At 41.4% G+C, this 16,470-nt stretch overlaps 2 protein-coding genes across 5 annotated transcripts in view; both read left to right on the top strand.

The window, feature by feature from the left end:
* The first annotated feature begins 581 nt into the window (after positions 1 to 581).
* LOC307071012 (centrosomal protein of 95 kDa-like) overlaps positions 582 to 16,470 on the top strand; it is a 47,854-nt gene continuing 31,965 nt past the window's right edge. For both annotated transcript variants that reach the window (XM_079729851.1, XM_079729852.1), the window contains exon 1: positions 582 to 726. In XM_079729851.1, coding sequence (XP_079585977.1) covers positions 702 to 726 — 25 coding nt within the window. In that variant the 5' untranslated portion in view covers positions 582 to 701. The remainder of the gene's footprint in view (positions 727 to 16,470) is intronic.
* On the top strand, positions 5,771 to 15,848 carry LOC307071013 (E3 SUMO-protein ligase ZBED1-like). 3 transcript variants are annotated; one of them, XM_079729853.1, is made up of 7 exons: positions 5,771 to 5,852; positions 7,006 to 7,077; positions 8,710 to 8,824; positions 8,952 to 9,041; positions 11,063 to 14,946; positions 15,104 to 15,218; positions 15,355 to 15,848. In XM_079729853.1, exons 5-7 carry the CDS (start codon positions 14,335 to 14,337, stop codon positions 15,729 to 15,731), a joined length of 1,104 nt encoding a protein of 367 aa, XP_079585979.1. In that variant the 5' UTR covers positions 5,771 to 5,852; positions 7,006 to 7,077; positions 8,710 to 8,824; positions 8,952 to 9,041; positions 11,063 to 14,334; the 3' UTR covers positions 15,732 to 15,848. The 3 variants fall into 3 exon arrangements, with proteins under 3 accessions (XP_079585979.1, XP_079585981.1, XP_079585980.1); XM_079729855.1 differs by lacking the exon at positions 5,771 to 5,852 and having other exon boundaries at positions 6,566 to 7,077; XM_079729854.1 differs by lacking the exons at positions 5,771 to 5,852; positions 7,006 to 7,077; positions 8,710 to 8,824 and having other exon boundaries at positions 8,910 to 9,041.

Consider the following 16,470-nt stretch of genomic DNA (forward strand, 5'->3'; position numbering starts at 1 on the left):
TTTGCTTATTGGAAAAATAAGCACTTGTGGCACACTAATCTGTATGTTGCACAGTTGGTTTGACATCTTGAAGTCAAAAGGTCAAGGAGCATAATAACTTTGTTTATTTATTTCATTTTAATTGTGAAAAATTGCAGAAAATATATATTTGAAAAACAAGCCTTGTGGCACATGTTTTTTTTTATTGTCCTTATTACACAGTTGGTTTGACATCTTGCGGTCAAAAGGTCAATGAGCATAATAAGTTTAAAATAAATTATGTAAAAAAAAAAAAAACGATGAAAAGATATATTTGAAAAATAAGCCGTGTGGCACATGAGGGACATTAATCTGTTTGTTGCACAGTTAGTTTGACATCATTCACTCAAATGGTTGAAGTGCATAATAGGTTTGTATTTTGAATGTTAAATGAATGTTGAATATTAAACTAACTTAATGCCCGTCTGTTTCTGGGGGCTTGGATCAGACCCACACGATGCGGCGTCGACCAATGGGGATTGACCTCGAGGCCTGTCCGGAAACAAAGAGCAGTGTCTTATCCAATCAGGGAAGACTTGGTTTAAACAGTATCGACCGGTTGCGAGTCCGTCTATTAGCCTGAGCTAGCAAAGCCCCATCTGACTCAGGTGCTTGTAGGAACTGAACCTGGTCCATGTAGGAACTAAACCGGATTCTAAGCTGTGGTCTCTTGCTGCTCTTTGATGGGAACTCAAGAAGGAGAAGAAGGTACTGACTTCAATACACGTTTAGCTTCATTGCTAGCTCATCTGCTTTGTTACTCTTGTAATCCACCGACCAGCTGAGGTTCAAGTGGCGTATCACTGAAGTACCGTACCACTGAAGTACCGTATAACTAAAGAAACGTATGACTGAAGTGACGTATTACCGAAGTACCGTGTTACCGAAGCAATGTATTAGAGTACCATGTTGAATGTTGTACCTATGGTTAGCCTCACTGGACCGTCGTACTGGTTTACTACTGTACGTAGTGGTAGTATTTATAACTGTACGTACTGGTATTGTTTACTACTTTACGTAATTGTAGTGTTTAGCTAGTGTACTGTTAGTGTTTACTACTGTACTGGTAGTGTTTACTTTTATAGCCTCCATTAAAGAAGCACTCTTCAGCCTTGCTGTAAAACACCGTGAAGGCAGATGGTATTCCACGGTGTTAACAGATGGTATTCCACGGTGTTAATGGCATCCTGGACCACGGGGTCCAGGATGCCATTCCTCTCACCCTGGATTTTACCAGAGAGGGAAGTTAATATCACTTTAGGATGTAGCTATTGCTGTGTTAGCCTATTGTTTCGTCTTCTAGTACTCATATCAATCCCTAATATTAAAGGAGAATTTAGATACAAATAGACCTTACAAAATCCTAAAACGACCATGATATTTTAATATATATTTTGAAATACTGGCGACAACAGCACTACAGCTTTTCTGTTATCTTTAAATATCCCTTCCAGAGGGGTATTCGATCGGTGCAAGAGTTTACTTCCGCTCACTCGAGTGTGTGGGTCTTTACTTCCGGCGAGATTCTTTTTCAATTACAATTACGATATTTGGCAGACGCTGTTATCCAAAGCGACTTACATCGGTTAATACACACATTGACACACCGACAATGTGTCCGAGCTCGTCAGGAGCAGTTAGGGTTAAGTGTCTTGCTCAGGGACACATGTGTCCCTGAGCAAGACACTTAAAGACACTTAAAATCAATGTTTCATTCAGTCTGTTCTGTTTCAATCAGTTCTCAATGTTCAATGTTCTTGTTCTGGTGTTATTGTTCATCTTTACAAATCTATACAAATCCTGAACTAATAGCAGGCTTTCAGGGCTCTCAAGTGTGTGTGTGTGTGTGGGGGGGGGGGGGGGGGGGGGGGGGGGTATATTAACATGTGGCTGCATACAAATGTGTCCACAGACATGGTGAATAATGTATGATAGCAAGCATTATTGGCCCTTAACACTAATATTCAGAAACAACACTCCCTCAAAAGGCCATTGGCTTAAGCAACACCAGTAGAGGCATATACTTTCCCCTGAACTTTTAAACGTTGCAAACGTGCAAAAACATAATTGTATATTTATGTGGCATTCAGTCCAATGCTTAAAATATATCTGTGACATTCAGTAGGCCAATGCTGTGGTAAAGTGTGTAAAGCATGACCAAGTGTTTATTTCTGTTCAACAGATGGAACTTTATCAATCCCCTGTAGGAGAAATGTGTTAATGTTTGTCCCTATAAAAAAATAATGGTTAAAAAATAAATACAAAACATGACGGTAACTAAGTAAGTCAAACTGTCCAATCTGAAGGCTCTACTTAACCACTCCCCCTACTCACTTCCACCAATGCAAAGCGAACAGAACTGAGTAGGGGAGGGCGTAGCCTAGCTAGTTTGTGAACGACCCAGAGAAACGCAAAACAAATTCAATATGAACATGTATGAGGCTTTAATAAAATCCCGGATGATTTTGAAGTGTCTCAAAAAGAGTGCATGTCCGGGCAAAAGAGGACGTCTGGTTACCCTACGTACGGGAAACCCATTCCCGTACGTAGGGAGAAATACGAAGTGTGGCGTGTTAGCGTGTGCATGGGTTGAATTGCGTGTGTCTCACGCCGAATGTGTGAGACTTGAGAGCCCTGGGTTTTATTGTTCATCTTTAAAAATCTATACAAATCCTGAACTAATATCAGGTTTTATTGTACATCTTTACAAATCTATACAAATCCTGGACTAATGTTAGTCTCAATTAGTAAGCCTGCATGTTGTGTTTTTACTGTTCAGATTTGCACAGCTAAGGAAGCACATTCTGATTTGGTCGTGTGGTCATCTTGACAAATCTATACAGAAACCCAAGTCATAATTGTTCAGTTTTACAAATCTCTACAAAACCTGAGCTAATGTCACCATGCTGTCCAACTCATGCACACACGCAGACAATAGATATAACAGTAGGGGTGCAACGGATCACAAAGCTCACGGTTCGGATCGGGTCACGGTTTTTGAGTCACGGATCGGATCATTTTCGCATCAACAACGAAAAAGATAACAAGACAAATGTGACTTAGCTTTCAATTGCTTTTTGTTTTATTTTCAACATTCAACAGTGAACAACAGGCTTGAAAATACTCTCTCGCTTGGAACTCAACATTCAACAGTGAATAACAGGCTGTACAAAATAAAGTGCATGAACAAACTAAAGTGCACAGAGAAGCACAGCGGACCTGGATTTATAACTTTAAATTATTTTTCAAAAAGATGAGGATGTCTGCATTGCCTGGGGAGAGTGTAGACCTTTTTGCAGTCACTATGTCCCCTGCAGTGGAAAATACTCTCTCGCTGGGAACTGAAGTGCCAGGCACAGCAAGGTAATGTCTAGCCATCATGGCAACATGAGGGTATTTGCCCTCGTTGGTCTTCCACCAATTCAGTGGATCACCATCAACCGGAATGCCACTTGCTGCTCGGTAGTATGCCACTTCCTCTTCAATGGCATCAAGAAAAGGCTTCTTGCCTGTGTCCTCCTTGCCTGCAAAGGTCTCCCCGAAAAGCGCCTCCATGGCTGACTTCTTTTGTGGAGGAGATGTCCCTGCGCCTCCTCCTGTCGGCTCAGTGGCTTGACCCTGGAAGAAACAATTATTTGATGTTAAAATCTTTTTTTTCAGTTTTCACAGAACTATTATTGCAGCAATAACATTATTATTATTAATTTCAATTAAAAGACGTACAATTCTTATAGCAAAATAACTAAGACTGAACTGCAGTATATTTAAGTGGCCTAAGTCACTCGTATTTTAAATTGTTTTTACCTCTTCATGTTCTTCAGTGTCCAACTTGCCCACAATCTTAGTGGTGAGATCGTTGTATGTTCTCTGGCGCAGGGCAGGATCTAGGTGAGACAGGTACTTGAACCTTGGGTCCAGTGCAGTCGATCTATGTAGATAGTTCTGTAGATCGGGGGGATCAGTGTATCTGCGGTTCAGGTCTGCTTTAATAGCAGCTTTGACATCCCGGCTGATGGTGCTGTCTCCCTCACATGGGTCCATGGATTGTATAATCTTTGTTTTTAGGGGTAGGACCATGGATACAGATGGAGCAGATTCAGTGCTTAATAGGGTTGTAACCATTTTGAGTGGTTTGAGCACCTGGAGGACCTCCTCTGCCACTTTCACATCATCATCAGACAAGGTGACAATGTCTCTGATATTTTTTTTCAGAGCCTTGTCAGTCAGTGCAGAGTATATAGCTGCCTGCTGCTCAAGATAGCGCTCCAACATGTCATACGTGGAGTTCCACCTTGTTGGGACATCCTGTATCAGCTTGTGAGTAGGCAGCTGTAGCATTTCCTGCTTTGTTTTAAGCACATGAGCTGCTGTTGTGCTGCGGTGGAAAAATGAAACCACCTTTCTGATCCTCCCAAGCAGTCTGTCCATCTTGTGTGATGCTATTCCCCTTTGGGATGCTAAATTAATCACGTGGGCAAAGCACCCGATCTGTGGCCCCAGTCCAGCTTCCTTCACTGCACTTACTTGGTTTTTGGCATTATCTGTGGTGACTGGGATGTTGTTTTTTGGCCTCTCTATTTTCCACTCTGCTACTGCTTCTGTCAGTACCTGCGCCAGATTTGTGCCGGTGTGGCTCTCGTAGAGTGGGCGTGTCTGCAGCACTGGGCTCTTTATCTCCCACTCCGGTGTTATGTAGTGCGCAGTCACCGTCACGTAACTTTCCGTGGCTCTAGAGGTCCACCCGTCTGTAGTGAGGGCAACGGAGGATGCCTTGGATAATTCATCCACAATAATCTTTTTTTGTTCCTCATAAAGTTCGGGAACGATCTTGGTTGTAAAGTGGGTGCGCGAGGGTATTTCGTACCGTGGCTCAAGCACCTTAATCATGTTTTTAAAGCCTTTATTCTCCACAACGGAGTATGGCCTCATGTCTGCCGCTATAAACACCCCAATTGATTTGGTGATGGCTTTTGCCCGGTCGGAGCTCGCAGGAAAGCACTGCTTAAATGCATCGGGGAGAAGCAGTTGCAGTGCATTTTTTCTTTTTCCTCCAGTTACTCCCGACACATCGGGATGATGTCTCCTCACGTGGCTGGCCATGCCCGAGGTGTTGTAACATTTAAACACGACTGCTAAGTCTGTGTGAATCTCAAAACCGAGAAACGAGCAAATGATTCACTGGGGTTTGCATTAAATTAAAAAAATATTTAAACACTAAACATTGGTCACTTGTCAGCCTCATCAGCTTATTCCCTTTAAAAAATATATAACTTATCAACATTAATTTTTTGTGTGCAACGTTAGCAACAGTATTTATCATATAACATTTGCATATACTTTCCCTGAACATAACACAAGACAATAAAAAAGGCTTGAACCCTGAAACATTCGAAACTGGCAGCTGCATCAGTTTGAGCATTTATTGTATAACACAATTAACCTTCACAATTATTTCAAACTTAGTTCCTTATTTGTCTGTTTTATATGAACACATTCAACTTATAATATACAATATACACAATAATACAATAGGTTGTTTTCAGATGATGTCACACCATCCGTGCGATTTTCAAGTGGAGGGCAGGAAGTGCTGAGCCAATGTAAGAGAGCGGCAACAATGCCTATGTTTTGCTCGGTGTATGTTTGTTCTAACCGATCCAACAGAGAGAGAGAAAAAAGCTATTTTCGCATCCCCAAAGTTGTAAACCATGAAGGGGATAATTTAAGAAATCTCACGAAGAAGCGCCACCAGGCATGGATTAAAAACCTTTGCCTGAAGTCCACTGAAGTGGAGTCTGGTAGTGCTCGTGTTTGCAGTGATCACTTTGTGAAAGGTAAGTTACATAGCTTGCAAACCTTAGCTTAAACCGTAAAAAATACAGAATGGGGTGATATCACCATATGGATATCACAGAATAAAGCCATCTAGCGACATCTGTGAAATATTATGTTATTATGTTAGTTTATAACTACAGGCTACAGAGTAGCTGCAACAGATAATAGCTGTGTTCGAAATCGTTCCCTATTCACTCACTCACTATTCCCTATATAGTGCACTATATAGGGATATAGTGCACTATATAGGGCACTATATAGTGCACTATATAGGGCACTATATAGTGCACTATATAGGGCACTATATAGTGCACTATATAGGGCACTATATAGTGCCCTATATAGTGCACTATATAGGGAACTAACAAACGAGAATTTGGACACTACGCTGAACATTTCTAAACGTCATTTGTGTCAGTAAATGTGCCGGGTATTTGTGTGACGCAGACAGATAGGCCCACATCATGTAAACAAACCGGTCACTCACGAGGAAAGCTGGAGGTTGTAATGATGTTGAATGTTACATTTCCATGTTCAAGGTTTTTTTAATTAATTTAGAATTTTGTTAAATTTTCTATTTTAAATCCCAAATAAATTGTTGACATTTCTAAACGAAAGCCGGAGACTCCATCATTAAATGTATTTGTTTTCGCGGTTATTCAGCTTCTCCTCCGGAAAAACACGACCGCATTGCATTGTGGTATACGGGAGTAACATGTAGGGAACATCATATGTACACTCACATTTTGGGTATTTTAAGTCCACTATATAGTGCATGAAATTAACCACTGCGAATTCGAACCCCACTACAAAATGGCGAGCACCCTATATAGTGCACTATATCCGTGATGGGGAACGATTTCGAACACAGCTAATGTCTCCGGTGTACCTTTTGCTAGCTAATGTTAGCTTCATGTGATATCGTCATCGCCCACCCTGTTCTGTATGGTTTGTCTTCTTTTTATGCCGGTGCTAGCTAGTTAACTACCAGGAGTTTTTTTAGCTATTGCTTTACACTTAATACAATAACGTTAGTACAAGCAGGCTAGGCTAATGTTTCTGGTCAGCTCTGCGCTTTCACTGGGTGTTTGTTCTGTAAAAGTCTTACAGTATGGATTTACATGCCACTATTTTGATAATTGTTTTATTCAGGCTGCCCAAGTGCTCTCAAGGATGTAGAGTCCACAGACTGGGCTCCTACAGTCAATCTTGGCTATGAAACAGGTAAACCAGTGACTGAGGCATCTCATACACACGTGGACAAAATTGTTGGTACCCCTCTGTTAATGAAAGAAAAACCACAATGGTCACTGAAATAACTTGAAACTGACAAAAGTAATAATAAATAAAAAATTACTGAAAATTAACCAATGAAAATCAGACATTGCTTTTGAATTGTGGTTCAACAGAATCATTTTAAAAAAAAAACTAATGAAACAGGCCTGGACAAAAATGATGATACCCCTAGAAAAGATTGAAAATAATTTGACCATAGGGAAATGTTAAACTAAGGTGTGTGCTCTAATTAGCATCACAGGTGTCTTCAAACTTGTAATCAGTCAGTCTGCCTATTTAAAGGGTGAAAAGTAGTCACTGTGCTGTTTGGTGACATGGTGTGTACCACACTGAACATGGACCACAGGAAGCGAAGGAGAGAGTTGTCTCAGGAGATTAGAAAGAAAATTATAGACAAGCGTGTAAAAGGTAAAGGCTATAAGACCATCTCCAAGCAGCTTGATGTTACTGTGACTACAGTTGCACATATTATTCAAAAGTTTAAGGTCCATGGGACTGTAGCCAACCTCCCTGGACGTGGCCGCAGGAGGAAAATTGATGACAAAATGAAGAGACGGATAATAAGAATGGTAACCAAGGAGCCCAGAACAACCTCCAAAGAAATTAAAGGTGAACTCCAAGGTCAAGGTACATCAGTGTCAGATCGCACCATCCGTCGTTGTTTGAGCCAAAGTGGACTTCATGGGAGACGACCAAGGAGGACACCGCTGTTGAAAGCAAATCATAAAAAAGCGAGACTGGAATATGCCAAAATGCATATTGACAAGCCACAAAGCTTCTGGGAGAATGTCCTATGGACAGATGAGACAAAACTGGAGCTTTTTGGCAAGGCACATCAGCTCTATGTTCACAGACGCAAAAATGAAGCATACCAAGAAAAGAACACTGTCCCTACTGTGAAACATGGAGGAGGCTCAGTTATGTTCTGGGGCTGCTTTGCTGCATCTGTCACAGGGTGTCTTGAATCTGTGCAGGGTTCAATGAAATCTCAAGACTATCAAGGCATTCTGGAGAGAAATGTGCTGCCTAGTGTCAGAAAGCTTGGTCTCAGTCGCAGGTCATGGGTCCTCCAACAAGATAATGACCCAAAACACACAGCTAAAAACACCCAAGAATGGCTAAGAGCAAGACATTGGACTATTCTGAAGTGGCCTTCTATGAGCCCTGATCTAAATCCTATTGAACATCTGTGGAAGGAGTTGAAACATGCCATCTGGAGAAGGCACCCTTCAAACCTGAGAGAACTGGAGCAGTTTGCTAATGAAGAGTGGGCCAAAATACCTGTTGACAGGTGCAAAAGTCTCATTGACAGTTACAAAAATCGTTTGATTGCAGTGATTGCCTCAAAAGGTTGTGCAACAAAATATTAAGTTAAGGGTACCATCATTTTTGTCCAGGTCTGTTTAATTAGTTTGTTTTTTAAAATGATTCTGTTGAACCACAATTCAAAAGCAATGTCTGATTTTCATTGGTTAATTTTCAGTGAATTTTTATTTATTATTACTTTTGTCAGTTTCAAGTTATTTCAGTGACCATTGTGGGTTTTTCTTTCATCAACAGAGGGGTACCAACAATTTTGTCCACGTGTGTAAAAGAGAGGAAAGAAGGCAGTCCAGAGAAGCTCAAGCTACCTGCACCAACATAGATGAGCTACCAGAACCAGAGTGCTTGAAAGGTGAACAATTTTAATACCTACGTTGCCAATGCTAGATTAATTATTTTGACACTTTTTTTTCTTTTTTACTTCAGAAGTGGCATTAAACTTGTTTAGAACTAACCTATTTCTCTCAACCTTTGCCAAGTATACTATGTAGATGCAGCTGCCTGCACCAACACAGCTGCATTGCTGGACCTTGGTGTGACGGAGAACCAAGAACCAGAACACATGAAAGGTAAATTAAATGTAAATGCCCAGGTTGGTGATGCTAGATTCATTATTTCAACGCATATTTACTTCAGTGGTATTTAACTTGTTTCGAACTAACCTAGTATTTATTCTATACATTAATGATATTTGTAAAGTGCCCAAGGTGGTAAATTATGTGCTGTTTGTAGATGGCACAAATGTGGTTTGTTCAGGTAATGATTTGAACAACTTCTGGATACAGTGGAAGTAGAACTGCAAACTCTAAAAAAATATTTATATTTAGTTGTGTGTATAGAGCATACAGTGGGGCAAAAAAGTATTTAGTCAGCCTCCAATTGTGCAAGTTCTCCCACTTAAAAAGATGAGAGAGGCCTGTAATTTTCATCATAGGTATACCTCAGCTATGAGAGACAAAATGAAAAAAAAAATCTAGAAAATCACATTGTCTGATTTTTAAAGAATTAATTTGCAAATTATGGTGGAAAATAAGTATTTGGTCAATAACCAAAGGTCATCTCAATACTTTGTTGCATGCCCTTTGTTGGCAATGACAGAGGTCAAACGTTTTCTGTAAGTCTTTACAAGGTTTTCACACACTGCTGCTGGTATTTTGGCCCATTCCTCCATGCAGATCTCCTCTAGAGCAGTGATGTTTTTGGGCCACACGGACTTTCAACTCCCTCCAAAGATTTTCTATTATTGGGAAAATGAAATTGAATGGGGTTGAGATCTGGAGACTGGCTAGGCCACTCCAGGACCTTGAAATGCTTCTTACGAAGCCACTCCTTCGTTGCCCGGGCGGTGTGTTTGGGGTCATTGTCATGCTGAAAGACCCAGCCACGTTTCATCTTCAGTGCCCTTGCTGATGGAAGGAGGTTTTCACTCAAAATCTCACGATACATGGCCCCATTCATTCTTTCCGTCATACAGATCAGACGTCCTGGTCCCTTGGCAGAAAAACAGCCCCAAAGCATGATGTTTCCACCCCCATGCTTCACTGTAGGTATGGTGTTCTTTGGATGCAACTCAGCATTCTTTCTCCTCCAAACACGACGAGTTGAGTTTTTACCAAAATGTTCTATTTTGGTTATCTGACCATATGACATTCTCCCAATCCTCTTCTGGATCATCCAAATGCTCTCTAGCAAACTTCAAACGGGCCCGGACATACACTGGCTTTAACAGGGGGACACGTCTGGCACTGCAGGATTTGAGTCCCTGGCGGCGTAGTGTGTTAGTGATGGTAGCCTTTGTTACTTTGGTCCCAGCTCTCTGGAGGTCATTCACTAGGTCCCCCCGTGTGGTTCTGGGATTTTTGTTCACCGTTCTTGTGATCATTTTCACCCCACAGGGTGAGATCTTGCGTGGAGCCCCAGATCGAGGGAGATTATCAGTGGTCTAGTATGTATTCCATTTCCTAATAATTGCTCCCACAGTTGATTTCTTCACACCAAGCTGCTTACCTATTGCAGATTCAGACTTCCCAGCCTGGTGCAGGTCTACAATTGTGTTTCTGGTGTCCTTTGACAGCTCTTTGGTCTTGGTCATAGTGGAGTTTGGAGTGTGACTGTTTGAGGTTGTGGACAGGTGTCTTTTATACTGATAAGGAGTTCAAACAGGTGCCATTAATACAGGTAGCAAGTGGAGGACAGAGGAGCCTCTTAAAGAAGAAGTTACAGGTCTGTGACAGCCAGAAATCTTGCTGGTTTGTAGGTGACCAAATACTTATTTTCCACCATAATTTGCAAATAAATTCTGAAAAAATCAGACAATGTGATTTTCTGGATTTTTTTTTTTCATTTTGTCTCTCATAGCTGAGGTTTACCAATGATGAAAATTACAGGCCTCTCTCGTCTTTTTAAGTGGAAGAACTTGCACAATTGGTGGCTGACTAAATACTTTTTTGCCCCACTGTATATATACAATTATTTTTTTATATTGCATTCTTACATCATATAACTGTAATGAATTGTAAATGTTAAACTGACCGAAATAAAGTAAACTATCTCTTTTAACCTTATCCCCTTTGGCAATTATTTTATGTAGATGCAGAATGTCAGACAGACCTGAGCATGAATGATCTTGACAAGATGGAAGATTCTATGAACCAAGCATCAGCGGAGCTGAGCGACCTCAGAATTAAGGCACTGGACAATTTACCCAAGAGGCCTTTCAGAAAAACCAAGACAAGACTAAGTTATACACAGGACTGCCACATTTCTTAGTTTTGATGCAAGTGTTTCAACTATGTGAGCCATACATCACCTGTAGCCCTTTGTCTGCACTCTCCACATTGGAATAGCTAATTTTGGCTTTACTTAGATTGAGATTCAATCTTTCATTCACAAGATTTGGCTTTCAGGTTCATGGTTTCCTGTTCCACCGCTTATAGAATTTGGCACAAGTTAATCAGCATCCTTCATGAAAGGCTGGAGTTCCTAATAGAATGGCCAGAGCGAGAGGTACTGCAAGCGACTATGCCAATTAGGGAGGGGTCAGAATATTCAATTTTTTTTATTTTTATTTATTATTTGATTATTCGTTCCCGAGGGTCAAAGTCGATTTTTAACATTTGGACCGTTAACATTTTTTCCCATTCAAATAAACAAGAATTAACGGACGGAACTAATGTTGGACAGGTGTCCAAGGGCATTATCCCGCTTATACCATGGTCACTTGCCATAGAAGTAAATGAAGACCATTCATTCATAGGGGGATTATTTGTTTATCAACACGGCGGATGCGCACGCAGAATGATCGCAAAAAGATTTGTTTAACCGGTTGCCATGGTTATCTCCATGTGGTTAATTTGCAATTGCGGTGTTAATTAGCGATGTTGTCAGCTTACTGTTACATTAAACTGTAATCAGAAAACGTGGTTATATTCTATAGACCAGGGGTCTCAAACTCAACTTACCTGGGTGCCGCTGGAGGTAGAGTCTGGGTCAGGTTGGGCCGCATTAAGTATTCCACAGAAAAAAGGAGCACAACTGACCCAATCTAAGTTAATGATCGGGCTATAATTAGATCACGTTGGCTATGTAATCGCTGACAACACGGGACATTTCATAGTGGTTGGTGGAAACCGGGACATTCTAGCGTCCATTGGCTTTTGTCAGGACTCGGGACACGCAACTCAAAATTGGGACTGTCCCGGCAAAAACAGGACATCCGGTCACCCTATCACAAGTGTTAAAAAAGCGTGGCAAGCTACTCAGCAAAAATGTGCGTTTGACAACAACGCGCGGGCCGCATGTCATGGGTAGATGTGTTGGAGCGACTTGATCGAGATGGAAAAACACTCAGGAGCAGACGAGGAGTGATGGATAGGATGTGATCTTTTATTCATCCCAATTTAAGGCCCTTAAGGCGATAAAAAATAGAACAAAAATTAACAAAAAAACAAAAAAATCTATATACAACATAAGGTTGACTCAGCGTACCAAATAGGCTTGAGAGTCACCAAAAATAACATAAGTCAAAACTTCAAGAAACCGGACCTTTAAACAAGTCAAGTACAGGAGAGCAATATTCAGGCATAAGTCCTTTCTCCATCAGCTCCCCCGAACCACTGTTGAACGTCGGCTTAAGTAGGCCTAACCCCCACTGCTAATTGGTGCATAATTTTCCCGTTGCGTCAGGGGTGTTTACAAGAGCAGTTACACAACAGCTTTAAAACAGCTTCCGTTCTACCCTCAATTAGCGAGAAACAATTAACATTGTAAACTGTGCACCATTGCTATATTTTGGCATAGCCAAAATGTACAAAGACAGCAATAAAAATAAATATAATAACTCGGGGTCACTTCCGGTTTACCCGGAAGATTTGACGTCGATATAAACCCTGGTGACGCGCGACCAACCCTCATATAAACATAAGACGAGACACTGTTAAGGCGGACATTTGCGCTGCGTTAACATGTAACTTATGAACTAAATAAACAGACCTGGAATTTGACTACGACAAACTTGTTTGAGTGGTTATTGCGACAAAACAGGTGACGTTAATGGTAAATGGAATCAAACAGAAAGTTGTAATGATGGTACTTGCAAGATTGTATTAAACTGTCGTAGTGCGTATGATAAATGACATGGTAGATGAATGGTTTTAAAACGGTATGAAGATAACGGAATACATAAACAACCAAGACAAACACACAGGCAATATTCGCACTCAGTCTCTTGTGTGTAGCGTATCACTACCGTGACGGTAGCTATTAGGGGTGTAACGAAACATCGATCTACATCGGCGAACGATCCAAATGCATCGATGCAACGCTCAAACATCGATGCATATCCCTGTATTATACGCTTTTATTTTGACAATCTCCTTGCGCGGGTGTTTGTGACACTATTTCCGGCCAAGCGCGCCAAGCCGTTCATGTGCGTTACTGGTTCACCTGTTAAACGAGGCAATCATGAGCGCAAAGAGCACATGTTTGAATGGGAGGGTGTCTAGTTTGGCTTCTAGCAGCAGCACGGCTAATCCTACTAACGGCCAAGATGATGCCGAGGCTATTGTATCCCCTATCGGATACAAGTCAGCGGTGTGGAAATATTTCGGATTTCTGAAAAAAGACGGGTCAACGAACAAAACGCATGCTATATGCAAAAAGTGCATCCAACATTAAATATTCGGGAAATACAACTAACCTGTCCGGGCACCTCAAAAAGAAACTCGGCATTGACCCCCATGAAGCACGCGGCAACGTCGTCGATGTGTCCGACGGCAGCTCGCCAGCCCTGAGCAGTTTTTTCCCACAAAAACTGAACCCCAACTCCAAAAGAGCAATGAGTATCACAGCTGCAATTTCACATTTCATTTGCAAAGACATGAGGCCGTACTGTGTTGTCGAGAACGCCGGCTTTCGTGAGCTACTTCATACTCTGGAGCCCAAATATACAATCCAATCCCGACAGTATTTCAGTGAAACTTGCATACCGAAGCTATACAATCAAGTTAAAGACAACGATAAACGTGAGTTGATGGAAGCAAAACGAGTCGCTCTGACTACAGATGGCTGGACGTCCTGTACAACAGAAGCGTACGTAACCGTGACCAGCCACCATATTGACGCTGACTGGCAGATAAAGAATTTTGTTCTTCAGACTCGTGTTTTGAAAGACTCTCAGACGGGTGCAAATCTTGCGGCAGTTTTGAGAGAGGCATGTGAAGAGTGGAATATTCGCGACAAAAATCCCGCACTTGTCACAGATAACGCCAGCAATATGACGGTAGCCGGAGCAGAGGCGAAAATGTCACCTCACATCAAGTGCTTCGGGCATACAATTAATTTGGCCACACAGAGAGGCCTGAAATGTGCGGGTGCAACTCGTCTTTTGGGCAGAGTGAGACGAATCGTCACGTTTTTTCACCGGAGCACGGTAGCAACAGCAGTTTTAAAAGAAAAGCAAAAGTTGCTTGGATCCCCATACACAAGCTTAAACAAGACGTGAGCACATACTGGAATAGCTCATTTCATATGCTCGAGCGATTTTTGGAGCAGCAGGAGGCTGTGTGTGCTTCACTCCTGGACAGAAAAATAAGGAAAGGTGTGAATGACATTCACACACTCAGTGAAAGTGACATCACTGCTGCAGAAGACATGGTAAAGCTCCTCAGACCAGTCAGAACCGCCACCACAATAATGTGTGAAGAGAAACAACCCACTTTGTCGGTCATCGCTCCACTCAGAGTAAAGTTGCTGGTGCATTACCTTATCACAGAAGAAGACTCTGCTTTACTAGGAGAGATGAAGGAAACTATGTCCAGGGAGCTATCACAGCGCTACCAGGATGTGCAGCAGGTCCTCCACATGGCATCTGCTTTGGATGCAAGATTCAAGACTCTGCCCTTTCTAAGTGAGGAGGAGAAAGAAGCGGCCTTCCAGAGCATCACATATGAGGCTTCAGAGCTGTGGGACCAGAAAGTAAGCTAATATTTTCTAATATAGTCTATTATAGTTATGTTTTGATGATACACATAAAAATATAAATATATTTAAAATATATTCATAAATCTTGCCTTTTCTTATTGTTAAAATGCTTTCCATTTAATTGTGTGTGTGTGATCATGACCATCTACAGGATGACACTCTGACAAATGTCGAGGAGAACATACCTCCTCCCTCATCTGCTGACCAAACTGATGATGAGCCTGACTTGGAGCCAACCCCTGAGACATCCCAGGCTCAAGAACAAGGTGTGTGTGTTTTTCCTGCATGTGGAAAGTGTTATTGACTAAGTGTATGAATGAGTTTATAGGGTTAAGTGTTTGAAGTGCAATAAAAATAGATTTCTTCTGAATTAATTTAGTCTTTTGTTCTGTGTCATTTTAGAATATTTTCCAGCTCCCAAAAAGTCGAAGGCATTTCAGGACCTCTTTGGCGATACGTTCGGCAATGCTGACCCAAGGCAAAAGACCTCCAGAGACCTGGTCCATGCAGAAGTTGCCAAGTATAAAGACACTGACCCTTTGACCCTGGAAGGTAATGTGTTGGAGTGGTGGAAAACACATCAGACTGAGTTTCCCCTCCTGGCAAACCTTGCCAAAACCTACCTGTGCATTCCTGGTACAAGTGTACCTTCAGAACGTGTTTTCAGCAATGCTGGAGACGTTGTCCGCTCTGAACGCAGTGTTTTGTCCGCAGAGCATGTTGACCAGTTGGTTTTTTTAAAGAAAAACCTCCCAAAGGACACTGGAGGACATATTTGATTATTATATTATTGATTGTTTTGGTGAAATTGTTACTAATACATTTGTTCTGAAAGAAATAAATTTGTTCTGAAAGCTATTACAGGCTCTTAAGTTAAGCTTGTTTTTTTTTTGAAGAAAAACCTCCCAAAGGACAGTGGGAGACCTATTTGATTGTATTATTTATTGTTATGGTGAAATGGTTACAAATACATTTGTTCTGAACGCGATTACAGGCTCTTAAGTTAAGCTCTTAAATGTATGGTTTTTGTTTAACATCTGGAAGAGCAAAGCAATAAAATGTTTAAATTATAATTGCGTTTTTTTTGTGAGTTGATGTGAATGTAACAGGTTGTGTTAAATGGGCATATGATATCGTCTCATCGATCGCACGCCACTGAATCGAAATCGTATCGCGGCAGACTTTTGATATCGGCAAATATTGTATCGTTGTCCAATGAATCGAATTGAATTTAATATTGTATCGTGATGAAACCAGAGATTTACACCCCTAGTAGCTATGCGCCCCGTCACACCGCACTAACATTAAACTTTGTCAAGTAAGGGGCCACTCAATTAGCCCCCGGGCCGCGAGTTTGAGACCCCTGCTATAGACCCTATAGTATCTTTGGTATAAAGGCTGGGACGAATTTATAAATAAATAAATATGTACACTTTATGTTGAAAGTATAGACCGTCGCGATTCCCATTGAAACGAATGGCGTGGTGATTATTCTTCAAAGCGAGAGCTGGTAAATTG

Source organism: Pollachius pollachius (assembly GCF_949987615.1).
Source record: "Pollachius pollachius genome assembly, chromosome: 2".
In the NCBI taxonomy this organism is placed as follows: domain Eukaryota; kingdom Metazoa; phylum Chordata; class Actinopteri; order Gadiformes; family Gadidae; genus Pollachius; species Pollachius pollachius.

What these genes read in the sequence shown, in the direction of transcription:
- LOC307071013 (XM_079729853.1), top strand. Translation starts at nt 14,335, where the DNA reads ATGTGCGGGTGCAACTCGTCTTTTGGGCAGAGTGAGACGAATCGTCAC. An exon ending in CAGAGCTGTGGGACCAGAAA is followed by an intron (nt 14,947 to 15,103) that starts GTAAGCTAATAT and finishes GACCATCTACAG; the next exon opens with GATGACACTCTGACAAATGT. An exon ending in ATCCCAGGCTCAAGAACAAG is followed by an intron (nt 15,219 to 15,354) that starts GTGTGTGTGTTT and finishes GTGTCATTTTAG; the next exon opens with AATATTTTCCAGCTCCCAAA.